Source organism: Cibotium barometz, chromosome 17 (genome assembly GCF_041138505.1).
Source record: "Cibotium barometz isolate CiBa-2024 chromosome 17, ASM4113850v1, whole genome shotgun sequence".
NCBI classification, from domain to species: Eukaryota; Viridiplantae; Streptophyta; class Polypodiopsida; order Cyatheales; family Cibotiaceae; genus Cibotium; species Cibotium barometz.
The window spans coordinates 21416398-21437847 of NC_141062.1; the positions used below are offsets into that span (position 1 = coordinate 21416398).

The 21450-nt window shown below is 44.8% G+C and overlaps 1 protein-coding gene across 4 annotated transcripts in view; it reads left to right on the top strand.

Moving 5' to 3' along the window:
• The first annotated feature begins 4465 nt into the window (after positions 1-4465).
• LOC147629778 (DUF21 domain-containing protein At4g14240-like) overlaps positions 4466-21450 on the top strand; it is a 41623-nt gene continuing 24638 nt past the window's right edge. The window contains exons 1-9 of one of the 4 annotated variants that reach the window (XM_086811287.1): positions 4466-4622; positions 4803-4969; positions 14635-14691; positions 16454-16530; positions 16639-16722; positions 17486-17599; positions 17903-17993; positions 18130-18197; positions 18282-18349. In XM_086811287.1, the coding sequence (XP_086667413.1) occupies positions 4603-4622; positions 4803-4969; positions 14635-14691; positions 16454-16530; positions 16639-16722; positions 17486-17599; positions 17903-17993; positions 18130-18197; positions 18282-18349 (746 nt within the window). In that variant the 5' untranslated portion in view covers positions 4466-4602. Of the gene's footprint in view, positions 4623-4802; positions 4970-14634; positions 14692-16453; positions 16531-16638; positions 16723-17485; positions 17600-17902; positions 17994-18125; positions 18198-18281; positions 18350-21450 lie in introns of all 4 variants that reach the window. The other 3 variants (XM_086811289.1, XM_086811288.1, XM_086811291.1) reach the window with 3 other exon arrangements.

Consider the following 21450-nt stretch of genomic DNA (forward strand, 5'->3'; position numbering starts at 1 on the left):
CAAAAAGTTCGCATCCGCATGGAGGATTTGCCTAAGACAGCTTTTTGTACTAGATTTGGGCATTATGAGTTTTTAGTTATACCGTTCGGTCTAACTAATGCTCTAGCTACGTTTATGATACTTATGGATAGCGTCTTACACCTGTATCTTGGTCGATTCGTTGTAGTATTTCTTGATGATATTTTGATCTTTAGTCGCACCGAGGAAGCGCATTTGAAACACTTAAGATTAGTGTTCGAATTGCTAAGGCAAAATGCATTGTATGCTAAAGAGAGCAAGTGTGAGTTTTTTGCCTCAAAGATCCATTATTTGGGTCACATCATCTCGGCAGATGAAATCCAGATGGATCCTGCGAAAGTAGAGGCAATCCTTAAGTGGCCTCATTCAACCAATTTGAAGGAATTACACATATTACTTGGGTTGGGAGGGTTCTATCTTAAATTCATTCGAGATTATGCTAAGTTAGCGGTTCCCATGACGGAATTAAAGGCTAAGGGTCACAACTTTGTTTAGGGTGCTGACCAAATAACAAAGTTTTGATCGCCTTAAGGTTGCCATAACTACTACACGTGTGTTGGCAATAGTAGATCCTAATCAACCATTTGTGTTTGAAATGGATGCTAGTGACCATGCAGTTAGTGTTGTGCTTCTTCAAGGAGGAAGACCAATAGCTTTAAGAGCAAGAAGTTGGATAGAGCTCAGCGAAATTATTCTACTTATGAGTGTGAGCTTTATGCCATCATTCATGCTCTAGGAAAATGGAGACATTATCTCTGCGGTGCTAAGTTTGAGATTGTCTTTGATCATGAGAGTATCAAATGGTTGACAACTCAAACTGATTTGAAAGGTCTTAAAGCTTGGTGGGCAAAAATCCTCCAAGAATTCAACTTTCAACTAAGGTATCGCAAAGGCCAATACAATGTCGTGGTTGATGTCTTAAGTCACATGCCTCAAGTCAACTCATTGAGTTTCACAGAGTTGAAAAGTGAATTTTTAGATTCACTCAAAGGCACGTGCGAACATGATCAGTCATATGCAAAGGTGTGGACAATCGTTACACGTAGGGATCCCTCCCACTCACAGTAGCGAGTGTAGATGATAGATCCACACCCAACTCTCCTCTTTCTAGGGACGAGCTTAATCGTTGGAAGCATTTTTCCATCGATAATGGGTACTTGTTACACAAAGGAAGAGTGTGTGTATCCTCAAACTCCGACACTAGGCACCAAATACTTTATTAGTGTCATGATAGTCTAAGTGCAGGTCATCCTGGAATTAGGAAGACCTATGCCTTAGTGAGAAGGCAATTTTATTAGCCTGGACTTCACTGGGACGTCCAAGAATATGTTTTGCATTGTCGAAAATGCCAGGTCAATAAGGCTTTGCTTCTCACGGCCCATCTCATGCCAGATCTTGGAAGGATTTTTTCTTGTCTCAGATTTCCAGATGTACACCCCCAGGGTCGGGAGAGACTGGATGCCCAACACACGTTTTTTGTTCACAGAGGCTGATATTAGGGCACCATCTTCCCCTCTTATTGCAGCCATTGTCAGAGCATGAGATATTTTTTGCGACAAAGGCTTCCTAGGTCTTTGGACGAGGCTGACCGACAACCTATTATGTGGAATGAGTTCATTAGGAAGGATGAGGCTTGGTGCATCTCGTTATATGCAATGCGCATACACAGTTCTTGCTTGGAAGACCTTTAAGAGTCTTCCAGAGGATCGGAGAGTTGCATCCACTCAGCATCTTAGGGGCTCTCGCATTCGTATTGATAAGATTGATGCAGCTATTCCGCATGAGTGGCTTTCTGGGACCTTTCACGGAGACTATCATCCAAGTTGGCTGGGAGTTTTTTCGAGGATAGGCATACCTCTGCAGGTCATTGCTCTGCTAGGCCAGGAGGATATAGATTTCCTCATGTATTCTATCATGCCTGGTGGGAGATTGAGAAGATGTAGTATGGAGGAGATCATACCAACAAACACTAGGCTTAGTCCAGTGAGGATTGTTGGTCGCTCGGGGAAGCACTGGTTCATTGACCCTTCTCCTCAAACAGTGACTCATGGCTCATGGTGTTTGTGGCTATATGGTGGCAGTCCTATCAGATATCTTCAGTGGGATCCAGGAGAGTGGGAGTGGATTGATGCCTTCGATCCTTTGAAAATCCTTCCTTTTTTCACTTTCACTGTTCGGAATGCCAGGCTTCTCCTCACTCGACAGATGCATAGGATCCCTACTCTGAGGCCTCATTGGGAGAGCTATGATATTTCTCCAGTGATACAGCGCAGATATTGGCATAGACTTTGGCACTCATACAGAAGGAGCCAGATCTCTCATTTCTTTTGGTTATTCTTACATGGTGGTCTCCCTACCAATCAGTGGAGATCAGTTTTCGGTGTAGCACCTGCCTGTCCTAGATGTGCGGCAGATTCTGAGTCTGTACAAGGATGCAGCATTGCATAGCAGATTTGGGGTCCTGTAGCCCAACTTATGGGCAAATTGACTGGCCGAGCCATGCATGTGACTTGGGGGGTAGTTGCTTGGCTCTCCCAGTCTGGTCCGCAACTTTTTTATGAGGGCAATGGTACAGATTCTGTTTTTTTCATTCGTAGAGGTATTGCCCAGCATGGTCTATTGCAGGATGTTCCTCACTCTGATTATACACCCCCTAGACAGAGGATTGACACCAGTTGGGAGGTTATTGCTAGTATTATAGCATGGTAGATCTGGAGAGCTAGATGCATGGAGGCTATTGAGGGTGTCCAGATTTTTGGGTCTCAGTGCATTAGTACTATATGGGGTGATATCATCCACACTCTTATGGCTACTTGGGCTCGCATTCAGGGGCCCTCTCGTTCTGCGCAAGCGAAGCGTGTGATATTTATGCGGGAATGGGACCATGGCATCTTCTTTTCCTCTAGTACCACAGGTCTTACATGGCATCATGATGCTCCTCATCATCAGTGGTTGAAATCACCTTACATATTGAGGTGATTCTATTCTCTTCCGGCTTATAGCTGTGATTGTTGTATGTTTTTCTCATACTTAATAGAAGTCTCTTTCTGAAAAAAAAAATTTCAGCCAGTTAAAATACATTGAAATGTCGTTTTTGTCTAGCCTTGGGTAGAGCATATGTTTTACTTGTAACCTCATGGTAGCATTTAAGAGTGATATAAATAACTAGTCCTATAACACATGGCCATAAATGAGGTAGCATTTATAATAGCCCTTATGAATGTTATCAATAATTATTATAGTAGCACTACAAATGTTATCAATAACTATTATGGTAGCATTGTGAATGTTATCAATAACTGCTCATCATGGCCATACATGAGCAACATGCATGCACCCTGAAAAGTATTGATGTGTTTTGATACGTGTATCTTTATTGTACCGTCTAACATTTTTTTAAAAGGGGGGGGTGTGGTTGTGGTATAAATGTCCAGTCTTAAGCCCCACAGTGTGATTGAACAACATGACATTTGAAATGTGATTGGGCTCTCTAGGGGTGGTGTTATGGGATGGGTTGCTGCATTTCGAACCCAACTTGAGACCTTAATCAGGAAGATCATGCTAATAAATTTATCCACATGTCTATTCACAATTTTATTTTGGGTGCATATTCACAATTTTATTTTGTATGCATATTCATTAATGCCACTAACGTGGCATTAATGAATAAATACCTATATTACATCCCCTTCTCCATGTACGCATCCCCCCCCTCTCTCTCTCCTCCCGCATGCATCCCCCCTCTCTCTCCTCGCGCACACCTCCCTCCCTCGGTCAAGACTTGCGCACGCCTCTCTCTCTATCCCCCCTCTCCGCTTGGCACCCTCTCCCTCTCTCACGCTAGACGCCGCCCGATTACTGGACTCCCAAGGGCAGAGTGCTCCTCGAGTGGATGGGCGGGAGTGGGAAATCGCTGGCTCTCAGCTGTTCCCTATGCAGAAGCTATACCCTGGCCAAATCCTAACTGTAGAAGAGAGAAAGCCAAACAGATCATCATCATGAGAGAGAGAGAGAGAGAGAGAGAGAGAGAGAGAGAGAATCCGTGGGCAGAGAGCTTGAGAGAGAAGCATGCCATCCACAAAGAGAGAGACGAGACGACAGATGTCATCCAACTCCATGTTCGAGAGGAAGGTGAGAAGTTCCCTTAAATAGAAATGATATCGGATGCAAAATAGAAATCGACTTTCAATAACTAGATACTAAAATGAAACCTTAGAAAAACACTTTTGCTCTTGAAAAAATCATAGAATTTATTTAATGGAAATGCAAAAGAAAAGAATTTGGTGCCATACTGAGGCCACAAAGCTGGTGCTTTGTACCTACATAACCTTTTTTTTTTTGGGTGCAACGGTAGGCAAGCATAGGGCTGAAAGAGTGGCAGGACACGTGGCGCAAAATTACAAGTCAAACACACTTGTACTTGCTCCGGCAAGCTTGGCATTCACCCACATGGTACCAAATATGGCACCAATTTTGGCGCAGAGCCGATAGAATCTGCTCTAGAAGTGTGCCGTCACCTCTCTTCTGCCTTTCTGCCGGTGGGCGAGCTCTTTCTAGACTTACTCGTCCAGATAGTCAGAAAAAATGGAACCTTTCAACCTCATGTAAGTGAAATCTACGTGTGTTACGTGTGGTTTTTTCTCCCTGTGGGTTTTCCTGTTCAGGGTTAGGTATGTATTTTCCTTTTTGACAAACCGGATCTTGAGCAAGAGCTTTTCCTTTCCCCTTTTCTTTTTGCGCCGGGGCGGGGGGTGTGTGTGTGGGGGGTGTGGTTGGATTTGCAGAGGAGCTAGGCCCTCATGGGGAAACCTCATAGATGGGTGCATCTCTTTGATTCTGGTCTTGTTTGGTGGCACCATGTCTGGGCTCACCCTTGGCCTAATGTCGCTGGATCTTGTGGAGATGGAAGTTCTTCAAAGAAGCGGCACCCCCACAGAGAAAAAGCAAGCGGGTATGGACTTATTTACCTTATTTTAATCATACATAAATGTGATAAGTAGATGCTGTAGCCATAACCAGATGCTAGGTCACATCTGAGCTGGATCCCATCCTGCCAGGCAGCTGCTTTTCCTGTCCCCTTACAGTCCGATTTTGAATGCCACATTTATCTCGACAGCAGAAGCCACATACTCTTCTCCACCTTTCAAAGCCTGCTTTGTGGCTGACAGTGGTGGCTTTCTAGTTGTTCTTAATATAAAGTATTCATCTGCCCAAAAATCATAAGAATAGTATCTTACTAATTCCCAGAAAGTCCCAACCTCGGTTGTCAATAAATCCCAACCTTGATTCTCCCACCTAGGAAAGGGATAGCTAACAGATCCATGCCTGTCAAACTCTGGCGTGTCCCATACCACCAAGGTTTGCCTAGCCAAGGCCCTCAACAAGCTGCACCTAGGATGGACAAATCCACGAGTGGTTTAATCCCTTGGTCTAGGTACATACCAATCTTGTCCTCAAGACAAAAACATAGACCCACTCATTACACTTATACAGTAATCTTCCATAAAACCATGAAGCAGTCTTTTATGGCATTATTAACTCATGAGTGTTTATAACCTTAAGCAACTATAATCAGCTTGTTTTTCTAATCTTCTTGCCCTCTAACCCAAGATTAGATCAACAAACCCAAGAGGATCCATTTCTTAGAGTTTGCAAGGCAACAAGGACAGTGTGGTGGATCAACAAGAGCTTCTCTTGTCCTATTGCAAGTAGTGGGTTGCAGGGATCTTTGGTATGCATCATGACGACATGAATGAGCAAGATCATTTCCATGAAGATGTGAATCAACAAGATCATTGTATATACTATATATAGCATGTTTTGGCAATATACAATAGATTAGGTCTATCTCTTCTTCTTTTCTGAGTCTTTGCTAAACATGGGATTAGTGTTAATCTTCTTACATGCTTCCTTGATGCATACCACATTGGTATCAGAGCTTAGGTCATCCTAGGATAGTCCTTAGCTTGCGTTTTTCTGCAGGTTGAATTAGGGTTTGTAGGCCAAAATTAGAGCTATTGTATTTTGCATGAGTTCAATCCTAACAACAATGTTTTTAGCCCTAGATTCAGTGTGGAAAGTGGAAAAACTAAATTAGGGTTTTCGTTTTTAGGATGTGAGCCCATTTTCGCATGCAGAAGTCTTAGCCTAGGTCTAATCCTTGTAGGAAAAGACTTCTTTTTGTTACTTCCTCCACCAAAATCCCACCTCCATGGAGAGCAATGATGCTTGGAAAGAAGAGTTACGGCGTTAGTATGAGACTATGCAAAGGCGTTGGAGACAGGAAGATGAAGGACGATACAAAAGGGAACAAGAACTTCAAGCCTAGAGGTACCAAAAGGAATAAGAATGCCAAGCCTAGTACGAAGAAATCGTGGCTTAGTATACGCAACAACTCATAGAAGTGGACTGTTGGCAACGCGAGAAAGAAGCACATGAAGTAAAGCTTCACGAAGAGGCTCGTCAAGCCCAACTTATGTACGAGCAAAGTTGGGCACAACTCAAGGAAACATGGGCATGGTTCATGGTAGCATCAACAAAGGCCAAGGAGGTAGGGTTGTGAAGCAGCCCAAGACCGAGAGCGTTGACGCAACGAAAAGAGAGCTTCTAAGACGAGTTCTCAAGAGATGTGATCATAGAAAGAGGTGTTTTTGAGGAGGTGCCATTACCTGGGATGCACGTGCCAGAGCCAGAACTAGAACCAGAACTAGAGCCAAAGCTAGAGTCAGAAGCCAAATCAGAACTAGAACCATAGATCGAGTAGGTGGATCTTTCCAAGTCCTATTTGGAGGAGGACGAGGTTAACCTGAAGCATTGTAGGGAGCTTGACCAGCCCATAGAAGGGGCTAAGGTCCAGTTGGTAGCCTATGACTAGTAGGCGGCTAGCATTAAATGCCTATAGGCATTAGTCGGCCAGCATAAGACACTTTTGGAGCTGGCGGGTAGGTGCTACAATCGATGAGCATTAAAAAGGAAAAAGAGATGTGTGCAGTGTGAGGGGAAAAGGACGAAAGGACCAAATATATGAGAGATCAGAGTAAATCAACACAGCATGCAATGAGTGAGTGTATATATGATAAAATCCAGTACAAGAGCTGAGTGTGAGGCTTTGAAGGAGTAGAGAGGGCTGCTGTCGTGTGATAATGTAGAGGGTGGAGAAGGCCACAATCCAAGGCAGATGGCAGGCTGCTGTCCCGAAGAAATGAGCAGAGAGGGCTGTTGTCTTGGTGATGATGAATTAGGGCGGAGAGGGCCGTGATCCCGAGGTAGTAGATGTTGAAGTAAACCTGTTGGAAAGCTCTACTGTAGCAAAGAGGGCTGGTGTCCCATATGCTGTAGATAAAAAGCTGATATACTGAAGGTGAGAAGGTACTACAGATCTGCTCTTGAGGAAGTGTTGGATTATATCATCTCCAAAGGGTCTACATCACCTTTTTTCATGCTTGTATTGGCCATTTATGAGGCCTTGCATTGGCATATCTTAACAGAGATTATTTAGCATTTTTCTACCATTTTTTTGGTATTTTTAGGCATTTTATGTAGCATTTTATGCTACTGCCATGCTGGTGGCTTGCTACAGCTGGTCGACTAGCATTCTGGGGGAATATATAAGGGATGGCTCCCTTTCCCCCAATTCATCTCATTTTTCGGCATTCAATTGAGGTCATTAGCAGTCGCTACTGCTTCTCACCATTGTACAGCACCTACGGGCCTCCCTCGTGCTCAGAATTCAGCAATAAACATCAGTTTCTAGCATTTACAGGTCTTGTACCTGGGCCTTCATCTGTGTATTATATTTGCTTCACTTTCTTTCATGGTATCAGAGAAAAACGGTGACCTTTCTCCCGCACCATCATAGCCTGGATCCCTTGCTCCCGTCGCTCCACAGGTGGTTCCTATTCCCAATCTTCCTCTCTGGAGTTTCTCACCCAGGTCTTGCTCCCACCCCTACCCACATACCATCCTACAATCCTCCCCAAGTCAGTGACTCCATGAAGCTTTCCGCAACCAACTATCATACTTGGTCTTTCTACACTCAATTGTTGCTGGAAGGAGCCGGTGTGTGGATGATTATCTCCACACCTCACTTGGTGGACCCTGCTTTGAGAAGCATATTGGATGCTCGGGCTCGTCTTATTCTCATCCATTGCATGACTCCATCCATACATGCAAAGTTTGTCTCCTCCCGGAGTAATGCTCATCAGATGTGGACAGAGATCCAGAGTAGGTATGGGAGAGTTTCGACAATGAAGATTGGAGTTAGATCTGGAGAAGCTTACCATCACTGAGTCAGATAACCTGATTGAGAAGATTGGAGAGTTTTCCCGTATCAAGCTGCAACTTGAGGAGTACGGGAGCACCATCAACAATCCCATCCATAAACTTCTTGGTAAGTTGCCTGCTTTGTTGATTCTTCTAGGGATAATATTTATTTCCGTGATCCTCTCCCCCCTTTTGAGGAAGTCATGAGCTATCTCCACGATAAGTGCATGCTTCGTGGAAAAGGCAAGTCGGAGTCTGCTTTTGTTGCCTCTGACAAGGGCAAAGGCAAAGGCGGAAAAGGGAACTCCAACAACAACAACAACAACAACAACAACAACAACAAAGGCAAAGGCAAGGGTAAACAAGATTCTAAGGAATCCAAGGACAAAAGCAATGAATGTGGTTATTGTGGTAGGATAGGTCATACTGAGGCTCGCTGCTCTGCTCGTTGTGATGATTCTCGAGCAGCAAAAGCCATGTATAAAGCCCAGGATGCTTCTAAAGCATCTGACAAGGACAACACCAAAGATAAAGGCAAAGTTTCAGAGGAGGGATCTACCAAAGTTGAATACATGGCAGTCACCATAGATTCATCCACTTCTTCAAAGGATTCATTTCTCGTGATCACATATATGACTTGTCTTGCTGCAGAGGTTAGTGTCACACCTAAAGCGGTGGAATGGGTTGGTGATAGTGGTGCTTCTGCTCACATTACCAATCGGGCCCATATCTTGGAGGACTACCAGACTATCTCTTCTTCAGTTCGTATCGGCAACAACTCTTCGCTTCCTGTCACCGATGTTGGTAATGTTTCTTTGGGTTCCTCTGCCACCTTACATGATGTTTTGTATGTACCACGAATTTCCAAAAATCAGTTTTTAGTATACAAAGCTTCTTAGAAGGGACTTGGTGTGTACTTTGATGATGAGGTCATCGAAGTAATCAATAGGAAGACTCTCTCGGTTGTTGCCAGTGGAGTCCATGACGGGGGTCTCTACAAGATCACCAATTTTTCTTCCTAGATCCCTCACACTGATTCCCATATTCATCAGCTTTTCTCACCTGTGTTGGCTTTGGTTTTTGAGGCAGATACTTCTTTGTGGCATTCTCGCTTCGATCATGTACCCATTGCTACCTTACAGAAGTTCCATTCTAAGCAGGTTGTTAGCGGACTACCTCAGCTGAGGTCTCTCTCACACATCTTCTCATCCTACATGATGGGCAAGCATCATCAAGATGCATTTCTAGAGGAGGCCACTCATCGAGCAACCTGAAGACTGGAGCTTATACATGCAGATCTTGCAGGACCTATGGAGGTTGAGTCTCTTGGCGGGGCTCGATATTTTCTTCTTGTGGATGATTTCACTTGCAAAGTTTGGGTATGTTTTCTGGCTCGCAAGTCAGATGCTTTTGCCAATTTCAGGACGTGGATCGCGATGGTGGAAAATCAGTCTAGGGGTAGAGTTTCATTCCTCCGGACTGATAATGGTGGCGAGTTTGTACCATTTGATGACTTCCTTGCTTCGAAGGGCATTCACCGACAGACTACAGTTCCTTACACTCCTCAGCAGAATGGAGTTGTGGAACGAAAGAACCGGACCGTCAAAGAGGTGGCTCGTGCTTTGTTGCATCATGCAGGTCTCCCTCTTGCTTTCTGGGGTGAAGCTGTGGCTACCTCAGTTTATCTCAATAACCGCTCTCTCACAAAAGCGGTTGAGGGGATGACTCTGGAGGCGGCCTTTACAGGACATGTATCTCATCTTCGTATTTTTGGCTGTGTTGCTTATGTGCATGTCCCTGATAAGAAAAGGACCACACTCGCCCCGAAGTCAAAGAGGATGATCTTCACAGGCTACAGTCTGAGATCCAAAGGGTACCGCTTCTGGGATCCGGAGGTTGATGACATCATCATTTCCCGTGATGCTCGATTTGATGAGAGCTTGTTTGGCATTGATTCCTCTCCGCTTGATGCATCTTCCGACTTTTTGGACGATCCATTCCTGGCAGATGCTAGTGATCTTTTACCTCTTCCACGTCCATCTCCTCCTCCTCCCCCTGCTGCAACCTCGATGCCAGCTGCTCCTTTACAATCACCCGTTCCCGTTGCATCAGCTTTTGCAGCTCCCAGTCCCTCTATGAGTATTGCTTTGACTTCGGGATTACCCTCACCAGAGCTTACCTCATCACCACTTCCGGCGCAGCATCGAATGAGTCCTCTACTTTAGCTAGATCTTCTTCTCTCGCCGTTCATCTCGGGCTTCCACATCTCATCACACAGTGAATTATGCTCTCATGAGTTCTCTTCAGGAGATTGATGAGCCTGAGAGTCCAGAGGAGGCTCTTTCATAGCCGCAGTGGCGGAAAGCCATGGAAGCAGAGATGGCCTCTCTTGAGAGGAATAACACTTGGTCTTTGGTACCACGGCCTTTACATCGTTGTGTTATTGGTGTGAAATGGATTTTCAAAGTCAAGTTTCATGCAGATGGTACTTTGGACAAGTACAAAGCTCGCCTTGTTGCACAAGGATATGCTCAGAAGGCAGGTGAAGACTTTGATGAGACATTTGCCCCTACAGCTAAGTATACTACCATCAGGATTGTTTTGGCTCTAGCTGCACACTTCAGATGGCGCGTGTTCCAGATGGATGTCAAATCTGCTTTTCTGAATGGAGATTTAGAGGAGGAAGTTTATGTTGAGCAGCCTCCTGGTTTTGCGATTCAGGGACATGACACCCATGTTTATCTTTTGCAGAAGGCTCTTTATGGTCTCAAACAGGCACCCCGTGCTTGGTATCAGAAGATTGATGCCTTCTTGTTATCTCTTGGCTTTGAGAGGGCATATGCTGAGAGCAATCTCTATGTGCTTCTTTCTGATGGAGATATTTGTGTCATTGTTTTGTATGTTGATGACCTCATTCTTTCTGGCTCAGATGCTAGGTTGATCACACAGGTTTAGTCCAAGCTTTCAGAGACATTTGAGATGACTGATCTTACATTATTTTCTTGGGCTGGAGGCTTGGCATAAAGATGAGTGTATCTTCATTTCTCAGCATAAGTATGTAAGGAAGCTGCTCACACTTTATGGGTTGTCAAATTGTACACCTCTCTCTTGTCCCATGGATCCCAATGCCAAGTTAATCATATCCATTACAGTGCAATTCTTCCAACAGTTCACGGGCATAAATGCAGTGATCCTGTACTTCCCTGTGTTATTCAAGGAGGCCTTGGGTGTCCAGAGTACACATGCATCCCTCTACTCTGCAGTGCTTATTGGAACTGTTAACATGCTCTCTACGCTTGTGTCCATGATCCTTGTTGACCGAGTGGGGCGTAAGGCCCTTCTTCTTGAAGCTTGTGTGCAGATGTTCGTTGCTCAGGTATTTATTCCATCATCTAGCTCTAATTTTGTCACTAGTGCTAATCCTTTATGTATATTCCATGTATTTGTATTCTAAGGAAAACTAACTACTGATAGGCCTTGCATTTTTATTGTGAAGTATTTTCATAACTAATTGAAGTCAAGGCTAACCTAAAACTATAATTTTCAGCTTCTAGGTCACATCTGATCCCATCGTGCCGGGCAGCTGCTTTTCATGTCCCCTTACAGTCCGTTTTTGAATGCCACATTTATCTTGACAGCAGAAGCCACATACTCTAGGCAAGACTTCCTCCACCTCACAAAGCCACCATTGCTTTGTGGCTGACAGTGTTGGCTTTCTAGTTGTTCTTAATATAAAGTATCCATCTGCCCAAAAATCATAAGAATAGTATCTTACTGATTCCCAGAAAGGACCAGTAAATCCCAACCTCGGTTGTCAACAAATCCCAACCTTGATCGTCCCACCTAGGAAAGGGATATCTAACAGATCCATGCCTGTCAAACTCTAGTGTGTCCCATACCACCAAGGTTTGCCTAGCCAAGGCCCTCAACAAGCTATCTGCACCTAGGATGGACAAATCCATGAGTGGATTAATCCCTTGGTCTAGGTGCATACCAATCTTGTCCTCAAGACAAAAACATAGATCCAATCGTTACACTCATATAGTAATCTTCCATAAAACCATGAAGCAGTCTTTTAGGGGATTATTAACTTATAAGTGTTTATAACCTTAAGCCACTATAATCAGTTTGTTTTTCTAATCTTCTTGCCCTCTAACCCAAGATTAGATCAACAAACCCAAGAGGATCCATTTCTTAGAGTTTGCAAGGCAACAAGGACATAGTGGTGGATCAAGAGGAGCTTCTCTTGTCCTATTGCAAGTAGTCGGCTGTAGGGATCTTTGGTATGCATCATGACGACGTGAATGAGCACAATCATTTGCACGAAGATGTGAATCAACAAGATCATTGTATATACTATATATAGCATGTTTTGGCAATATACAATAGATTAGGTCTATCTCTCCTTCTTTTCTGAGTCTTTGCTAAACATGGGATTAGTGTTAATCTTCTTTTCTTAGCTTTAATCAAGAACATGCTTCCGCGACGCATACCACATTGGTATCAGAGCTTAGGTCGTCCTAGGACAGTCCTTAGCTTGTGTTTTGTGCAGGCTGAATTAGCGTTTGTAGGCCAAAATTAGAGTTTTTGCAGTTTGCATGAGTGCAGTCCTAACAACAATGGTTTTAGCCCTAGATTCAGTGTGGAAAGTGGAAAAACTAAATTAGGGTTTTTGTTTTTGGGGTGTTAGTCCATTTTTGCATGTACAAGTCTTAGCCTAGGTCTAACCTCAGGAGGAAAAGACTTCTTTTTGTTACTTCCTCCATTAAAACCACACCTCCATGGAGAGCAATGGTGCTTGGAGAGGAGTTACGACGTTAGTATGAGACTATGCAAAGGCGCCGGAGACGGGAAGATGAAGAATGATACAAAAGGGAACAAGAACTCCAAGCCTAGAGGTACAAAAAGGAACAAGAATGCCAAGGCCACTACGAACAAATTGTGGCTGAGTATACGCAACAACTTATAGAAGAGGACCGTTGGCAACGTGAGAAAGAAGCACATGAAGTAAAGCTTCATGAGAAGAGGCTAGTTAAGCCCAACTTATGTACGAGAAAAGTTGGGCACAACTCAAGGAAACATGGGCATGGTTCATGGTAGCATCAACAAAGGCCAAGGAGGTAGGGTTGTGAAGCAGCCCCACCCTGAGAGCGTTGACGCAACGAAAAGAGAGCTTCTAAGACAAGAGTTCTCAGGAGATGTGATCATAGAAAGAGGTGTTTCTGAGGAGGTGCCATTACCTTGGATGTACGCGCCATAGCCAGAACCATAACTAGAGCCAAAGCTAGAGTCAGAAGCCAAACCAAAACTAGAACCACAGATCGAGCAGGTGGTTTTTTCCAAGTCCTATTTGGAGGAGGCTGAGGTTAACCCATAGCATAGTAGGCCGCTTGACTAGCCCATAGAAGGGGCTAAGGTCCAGTCGGTAGCCTATGACCAGTAGGCGGCCAACATTCAATGCCTATAGAGCTATTCAAAGGAGCTTGGACAACATATGGTTCAGCCTGCGTTCGGTCTACTTTGTCCTTGTGTTGGGCGGTCCTCAATCATCTTTTATACTCATTGTACAAAGTTGTCCAAATATTTATAAGCAAATACTCTTGCTTTTGCGAGAGGGCCCTTCGGTGGGTAATTGGGACCTAATACTGTGTCGACTCTATCTTCTCTCTCTTCTCTTCTCTCTCAAGTAAATTGGAATTGCAAATACTCATGGGTGATCAACCTATTGCATACTACAAAAAGGTTTATTACTTGTGCGAGTTTTTGTCGATTTTGAGTAGATTTCGTCTATTGATCCTTGTTTGTTGCCAGGGGGGAATGCTCAAAGAATTGATGTGACAACTTTAGATCAGCAATCAATGAATCTAGGGTTATGCTCCTTGTAGGATAGCAAATTGTCTACTCCTTTGGAGAGTAGAATCAGATTCGTACCACCACTTCTTCAGTAGATATTGCTGAGTTAGCATTTCTTAGTTCTCTACATGATGTAGATGAACATGAGTCTTTTGAAGAGACTCAAGAAGATCCAAATTGGGTGAAAGCCATGCAAGTTGAAATTCATTCCATACAAAATAATGGTAATTGGGATTTAGTGAATCTACCACTTGGCAAGAAAACTATTGGTACTAAGTGGGTTTTCAAAGTCAAGAGAAAGGCAGATAGATCTATTGATAGATTCAAGGCCAGACTTGTTGCAAAAGGTTATGCCCAGTAGAAAAGGATTGATTATGATGGAACTTTTACTCCCGCTTTTTGTATGACTACTATCTGATTTGTTATTGCTATGGCAGTCCATCATGGATGGAAAGTGTACCAATTGACATCAAAACAACGTTCTTGAATGGTGATTTGTAGGAAGAAATTTATGTGAGTCAACAAGCTGGATTTGCCGAACTTGGTCAAGAATAGAAGGTATGCAGGCTTAATAAAGCTTTATATGGTTTGAAACAGGCTCCCAGAGCTTGGTACCAAAAGATTCATACCTACTTTACTGGATTTCAAAATAATTCTACGGAAAGCACTTTGTGTAAAAAAGGACAAGCAGGATTTTATGTTAGTGACATGCACCAATGAGGATTTCATTATAGCCTGCAAGAGTGACCTTGCCTCAAAAAATTTTTTTTTTCAGAAAGGAGACTTCTATTAAGTATGGAAAAATTTTACAAAATGGAGATTTCACACCAAAAAAGGTGGAGATCTCAACCAATCAGGAGCCCTGTGCTACCAATAGGGTCCCGAATGAGAGGACGTGAAAAAGATACCAATGTCCCACTCTCTCATAAACTGGCTGCGCTTCCTCTCCGTAGCCCTCGAAGATCCCTGGATTCTAGCCCAGGTAGCCATGATGGTGGTGTGAATAATATCACTCCAAGTCCTGCAAAGACACTGAGAAACAAGAACGGGAGTACCCTCAATGGCCTCGGTGCATCTAGCCTTCCATATATTCCAGGCTGAGATGCTAGCAATAATCTCCCAAGAATTGTCTAACCTCTGTGCCGGAGGGACAAAGTGTGAAAGTGGCAAATCTTGAAGGCAACACTGCCGAGCAACTCCTTGCCTAACCATAATGGCCAAGCTCTTGTCAGTCCCCTTGAATCTCAGCTGAGGCCCGGACTGTGTCAACCAAATGATAGAACCAAAAGAAATGAAAGCATCCCTCTTAATCCTACCAAAGAGGTGTGCAATCACCGACCAAACCCTCTGTGCTTCCCTGCATTCCCATAAACAATGGTAAACTGACTCTGAAGCTCCTACACATCTAGGGCATGCTGGGCAAGTACCAGTAACTGACCTCCACTGATTGGTGGCGAGACCACCATGAAGAGAAACCCAGATAAAAGAGGAAATCTGTGGCTTCATATAAGAATGCCACAATCTCCGCCAAAAACTGAATGTCAGTCGAAATGCCATAAGATTTCCAATGGGGTCTAAGAGTAGGGACACTCTGAATGTGTCCCAAGATAAGATGTCTGGCATTCCGCACCGAATAACTGAAAAAAGGCATGCTTTTCAAGGGGTTACAAGCATCCTTCCACACCCACTCACCGGGGTCCCAATGCAAATGTCTGATAGGGCAGCCACCATACAACCAAAGGCTAACACTCTGTTTCTCTTCATGGTGGTCTGGCCAGACCACCACTGATCTCAAAATTTGATTGGTATTTGGGTATGTAGTTAATACAGCAAGGTGATGGTATAGTCATTAAGTAATCAAAGTATTTCAATATAACCACTTCAAGCTGTTGGATGCCTTATCTATTTATGCAACTCACGGCCAGACATCCGGTATGGTGTGTCACAACTTTCAAAGTTCCTGCATTGTCCAGGCAGTTAAACGTATCTTTCGATACTTGAAAGGCACTCAAGATCTTGGATTATTTTATGCCAAGGTGGGTGATTTAGAATTGCAAGCTTTCAGTGATTTTGATTAGGTAGGCAATTATGATACACGACAGTCCACATTTGGAAACTTTTTCTTTCTTGGCAATTAGTGCACACACACACACACCCTCATGCACATGTGCATGTTGAACCCAAGACCTATATGCATGCATACACCTTACACCCTTACCAATGGGCTAAACCCTTGGCCAAGTAGGCATTTAATTGCACTTTGTTACATTGTGGTCAGCCACTCACAATTTTTTTGGAGTTGTATTTTTTTTTTTTGTAGCGACCATTTTTCCAGTTGTGAAAAAGCAACATCAATTGTTAGTAACTCTTCTGCTATGCAACGCTCTTGCCATGGAGGTTATCCTTCTTCCTTCATCTTTTTGTTGTCATTTTTGTAGCAGGAGATATATGCCTTCACTGATACATACTTTGTTTCTTGTGGCCTAAAATGGAGTCATTTTACAGGCACTCCCTATATTTTTGGACAATATCTTCAACACGGTGGTTGCAATTATTCTCTCTGTTACTTTTGTTCTGGCATTTGGTGAGGTATGAAACCTATTTTATTAGCTCGTCTGGTGGATGTCCCTTCTTATGACCATCTTCGAACTTATGGTGTATATGGTGTCACCTTAGCTACACAAGTGCTGAACAATGGTTGGGGTAATTCCTGCATGCATGGTCATGTGCCCACAACGAGATTCTCCAGGCTGGTTGTAGGCAATGGTTTAGAAGAATGTCATTGTTATACGATCACTTGTCACATGGTCTTGTTCATCATTTTAGTGGCTGTATCTAAACCGATCTTGTGGATGGTATTGGGGTGTATGGGAGATTCATACGCATGATAGAAATAACCTTGTAATCAAACCACACTAGGGGATGCAGGTAGTAGCAGTGCATGTTGGTGACAGCACAAGTGAGGCTTAAGCGAGTATGATTAACTCCAAGAGAAGGTTGTTTGGTAGCAAGCTGAAGGGAACAAGGTAGAAATGCCAGAGACATAGGGAACCTATGGCAATCAAGCATGCTAGAACCTTCTCCACAAGTGGGAAGCATGTGAGTCCTTGTGACCTTGGTTTCTGTCATGCAGGGACATGACGTTTGTGCCTTGACGTTCTCCTATGCCCTTATCTCAATCAAGCCTAATTATGGCAGCCTTATAGGCAGTTCGTGTATTGGAATCCTCAAGAAGGATCCTTTTTAACTATTATGTGACAGCCATCTAGGGACTGAAGATGAGGCGTGCATTTTGCTTTGTAAAGCTTGGTATGTTAAAATGTCTGCGTTGATGGAATATTATTCTTTACAGATCATCCCACAAGCTCTCTGCTCTAGATATGGACTTGCAATTGGAGCCAATTTGGTTTGGTTGGTTCGGATATTGATGCTCATCTGTTTTCCTGTGGCATATCCTGTTGGCAAGGTAATATTTTCTGCAACCTCCTGCATGTTCTACCCTCTCTTCACTTGAATGTGCTAGGCCTAGCATTCCCCTTTGTATAATCTGTTTTTAGAGTAGAGGGGGAGGTTTTTCTTGTCTTCAGTTGTTTTTAGAGGAGAGGAGGGGGTAGGGTAGGGTTGTGGACGTGGGATTCGATACAGGAGGGTAGGATTGTTTTTAGAGGAGGGGGGAGGGTAGGGTTGTGGACGTGGGATTCGATACAGGAGGGAAGGACTTTGGGCAGCATACTCTTCTAAGCTATCAAATGGTTTTTCTTGTCTTCAGTTGTTGGATTTAATGTTGGGCCACAATGATGCTGGCTTGTTCCGGAGAGCTCAATTGAAGGCACTTGTTTCCATTCATGGGAAAGAGGCATGTCTCCAACAAAAGAGAGAGCAATTTGAACAGAGTCTCTGTGATGCTTTCCTTGATAGAGCACTTGTGTCCGGTGGGCAGGAGAGAGCTTACACATGTAATCTGATAGCGGTTTGTTGGCATTTTAAGCTAGGAAGGTAAAGGAGGCGAGCTTACACATGATGAAACCACAATAATTAGTGGAGCGCTTGACTTAACCTCAAAGGTCTGGGACACCTCTTGTGATGGCTTCATACGTAGCTATTTGTTGCAAAAGTACATGTATCACTTGTATGTTTTCTCCTTGCAGACGGCAGAAGAAGCAATGACACCCATTGAGTCGACATTCTCACTGGATGTTGGTTCCAAATTAGATTGGTATCTCTCTCTCTCTCTCTCTCTCTCTCTGTGTGTGTGTGTGTGTGTGTGTGTGTGTGCGCGCGCGCGCGCGTGCATGCGTGCGTGCGTGTGTGTGTGACAGGAGATAGGAGTCCATCTGATACGGTTTGGAGCATCATCGCCCTCTAAGATGATCCTGTCTCATCTCTCTCTCTCTCTTGCTTGGTGCTGCTCCAGAGTTGCTCTCAGTCCCGTGGTGTGACCCTCAGCTCCACTGCTGATTGCGCTTTGCATAGGTGACTCCTCTGCCATCTTCTCTCTTCGCTTCCCTATTCAGCACTTTCTCTGCCTTCGCGCTGCTGTCCCCCCGTCTCCCCTCTCTTTGTGCAGGTGGATACCTTGCGCATATACGCTGTTCGCGTCCGCCTGGAGCAGCTGCCTACCCCCCCTGATGTCGTGCGTGTGCTGTTTGTGCGAGTTCGGCCAGCCTCCCTGTTCCCACCGGCCCTTGCTTGGGCCCCCAGGGCAGTAAGGCAGCCCTATTCGTGCCCCAAGGCAGCAAGCCTCCTCCTCTCTCTCTCTCTCTCTCTCCAGAGGAGTCACCCTGGACAGAGCCATTTCCATCTGTAGAACGAGATGCCCACGACCACGAGGATCGCGTCCACGACTCCCTCACCATCGGCAGATTCGAGCCATCATTGCCTGCCACCGGAGGAGTTCACCGCGACAATTCAGCGGTTCAGCTTTCAGCTCTGAGCTCTCTTAGGATGTTACTATTTTCATTCTTTCTTTCAGATTTGTTATGATGAGACATCATCATCATCAGTTGTACCTTGTTTTGGTCTCATGGCCATTTCGGCCTTTAGGAGACGTTAATATATATTTCTTTCTTTCTTTCTTTCTTTCTCACTACCCGAGTTCAAGTCCCACCGTTGGTCGTATATGCCCTCGTGTTGTATTCTACCGACGTTAATACCTCTCTCTCTCTCTCTACCATGGGAGAAGTAGAAAAACTCAGCAAACAGGTAGTCCTCATGGCAAGAAGCTCCTTGGTGATTTAAAAATACCTTTGACTGTGCTCTTAACCAACAAATAAAAGAGATGGAGGCCCTGCGGAAGGAGGTACAAGACAAGGACGCATGCATTCAGGTATTCGAACAGCAAGTGGCTGCACACAAAGGAGTCCCCCTCGCCACAGAAAACCCAATTTTGCGGAAACTTCAGGCCCAAATGGCGGCACTTGAGGCCAACATTAAACAAGATGTGGAGGATGGGGAAATCAGCAAACACAGCCGGTGTGGAGCAGCTAAAGGCTGCAAATGACAAGTTGCGGGAAGAGCTACAGACCATAGTTCATATCATACTCATATGATTGGTGAAGCAAACGTTTGCAAATGTATGGTAAAACGGTGATGAAACTGGCCTATCATTCTTGCTCTTTAAAAAAAAAAAATTGATACTTTTTTGCTGAAAGTGACACCGTGGCTGGTCTGCACCCAGTAGGTACTATACTATGAAAAAGCCGTACATTGTACCAATGTACTGCAGATACTTATTAGTACATATAATACATAGTATGTACTAAGTGCATTCAAGTTTTCAGCCTTCAACTTTCAAGTTTCAAGTTTCAGCCTTCAAGTGTCAAATTGTCAATATTTTGAAGTCCCAACTCCCACATGCATATATAGCCCCAAATTTAAGGCCACGTATAAAACTCCACCAGGAGCTCGATCACACTTTATCATACCTATCATTCTCCCTATCGCATGACAGTATGAAACGTATGATATGAACTATGCTACAGACCATGAAATCTGACTGGATAGAAGTGGTAAAAAAACAGAGGCCCCCACAAACTATTATGAATGAACCCTGGAGGAGGAGAGACTTAGGAAGGCGAGGGCCCTACATGTGCGCGCGCATCCAAGGGTTACCAACAGGGGCATCTTCCAGGGCCGATGCACTTACCTTAGGCCAGAACTCGTGATAGATGGGACCCCCTTTGTAGTTGCGTGGAGAACTGGGAAAGACATGACACGTGAGAGGCCTCTCCTCATCTGCTTCCCTGACACCACCGGTCGACAGGCCTTCCTAGATCGACGGGCTGCCCTCAAGGGCACACACATATTCATGTGGGATGATTTGACTCCGGCACAGGTAGCACACTGTCGAGAGGCCATGGTGACTGTACACAGTGATGGATGCATCATTGGGGCACAGGGTCTATGAGACCACACAATTGAGGCTAGCCGTATGGAACTGCAACGGGCCACGGCACTATGTGGTCTGACCCAAGAGGGATGAGCGAGACCCTCACAGGTAGGGGCATCATCTTCTACACACTAGAGCCCTGGGAGCTACCATAGATAGTGGGTTACGAGTGGGAGTCAGCCTTCCGGTGTGAGACCCACATGTCAGGAGGGGTACGAGGCTCGGGAGGCGTTGCGGTCCTCTATAGATCACACCTCAGGCATATTCTTAGCATCGTCCAGAAGGACGAGGAGGCATGGTACCTATGGCTGCCGGAGACCTCAATTCCAGGACCGGGAGCCGCTGCCAGGTTCCTATACTTGATTTGGATGACCCCATCTGACTGAAGGAGCTGGAAATCAGTGTCATGGGCCTCATGAGATCATCACAGGACATGAGGGTGATAGCATCCGGGAGATGCCTCCTGGAGCTTGGAGCTGCACATGGTCTTGTTATCTATAACGGGATGCCCCGTTGGCCCTCCTCATGCGCCTTCACCTGCTTTCAACATTGAGGCGGCTCCAACACCGTGGATTACCTTCTGGGATGTCTAGCTTTGGCATGCCTCATCCCCGACTTCTCCACCCGGCCACCAACCGTCCTCCTATCTCCACTTCACCCTCATGTGCACACTACCCACCCTCCCACCAACACCCCCACCCCCCAATACACCGAGGTCCATTTTGATCACAAGCTTGATGGTGTTTACTTAGACCACATTTATTGCCACCTCCAAGATGTGGACCCTCTTGCCCCCCTAGCCACCATCACATCCCAGCTCACCACCATCCTTCACATATCTGCCACCACCTCCTTCATATGCACACCCCTCTCCACTGCCAAGTTACCTTGTGGCACCATGCCACATAATGGTTGGTATGACGACGAAT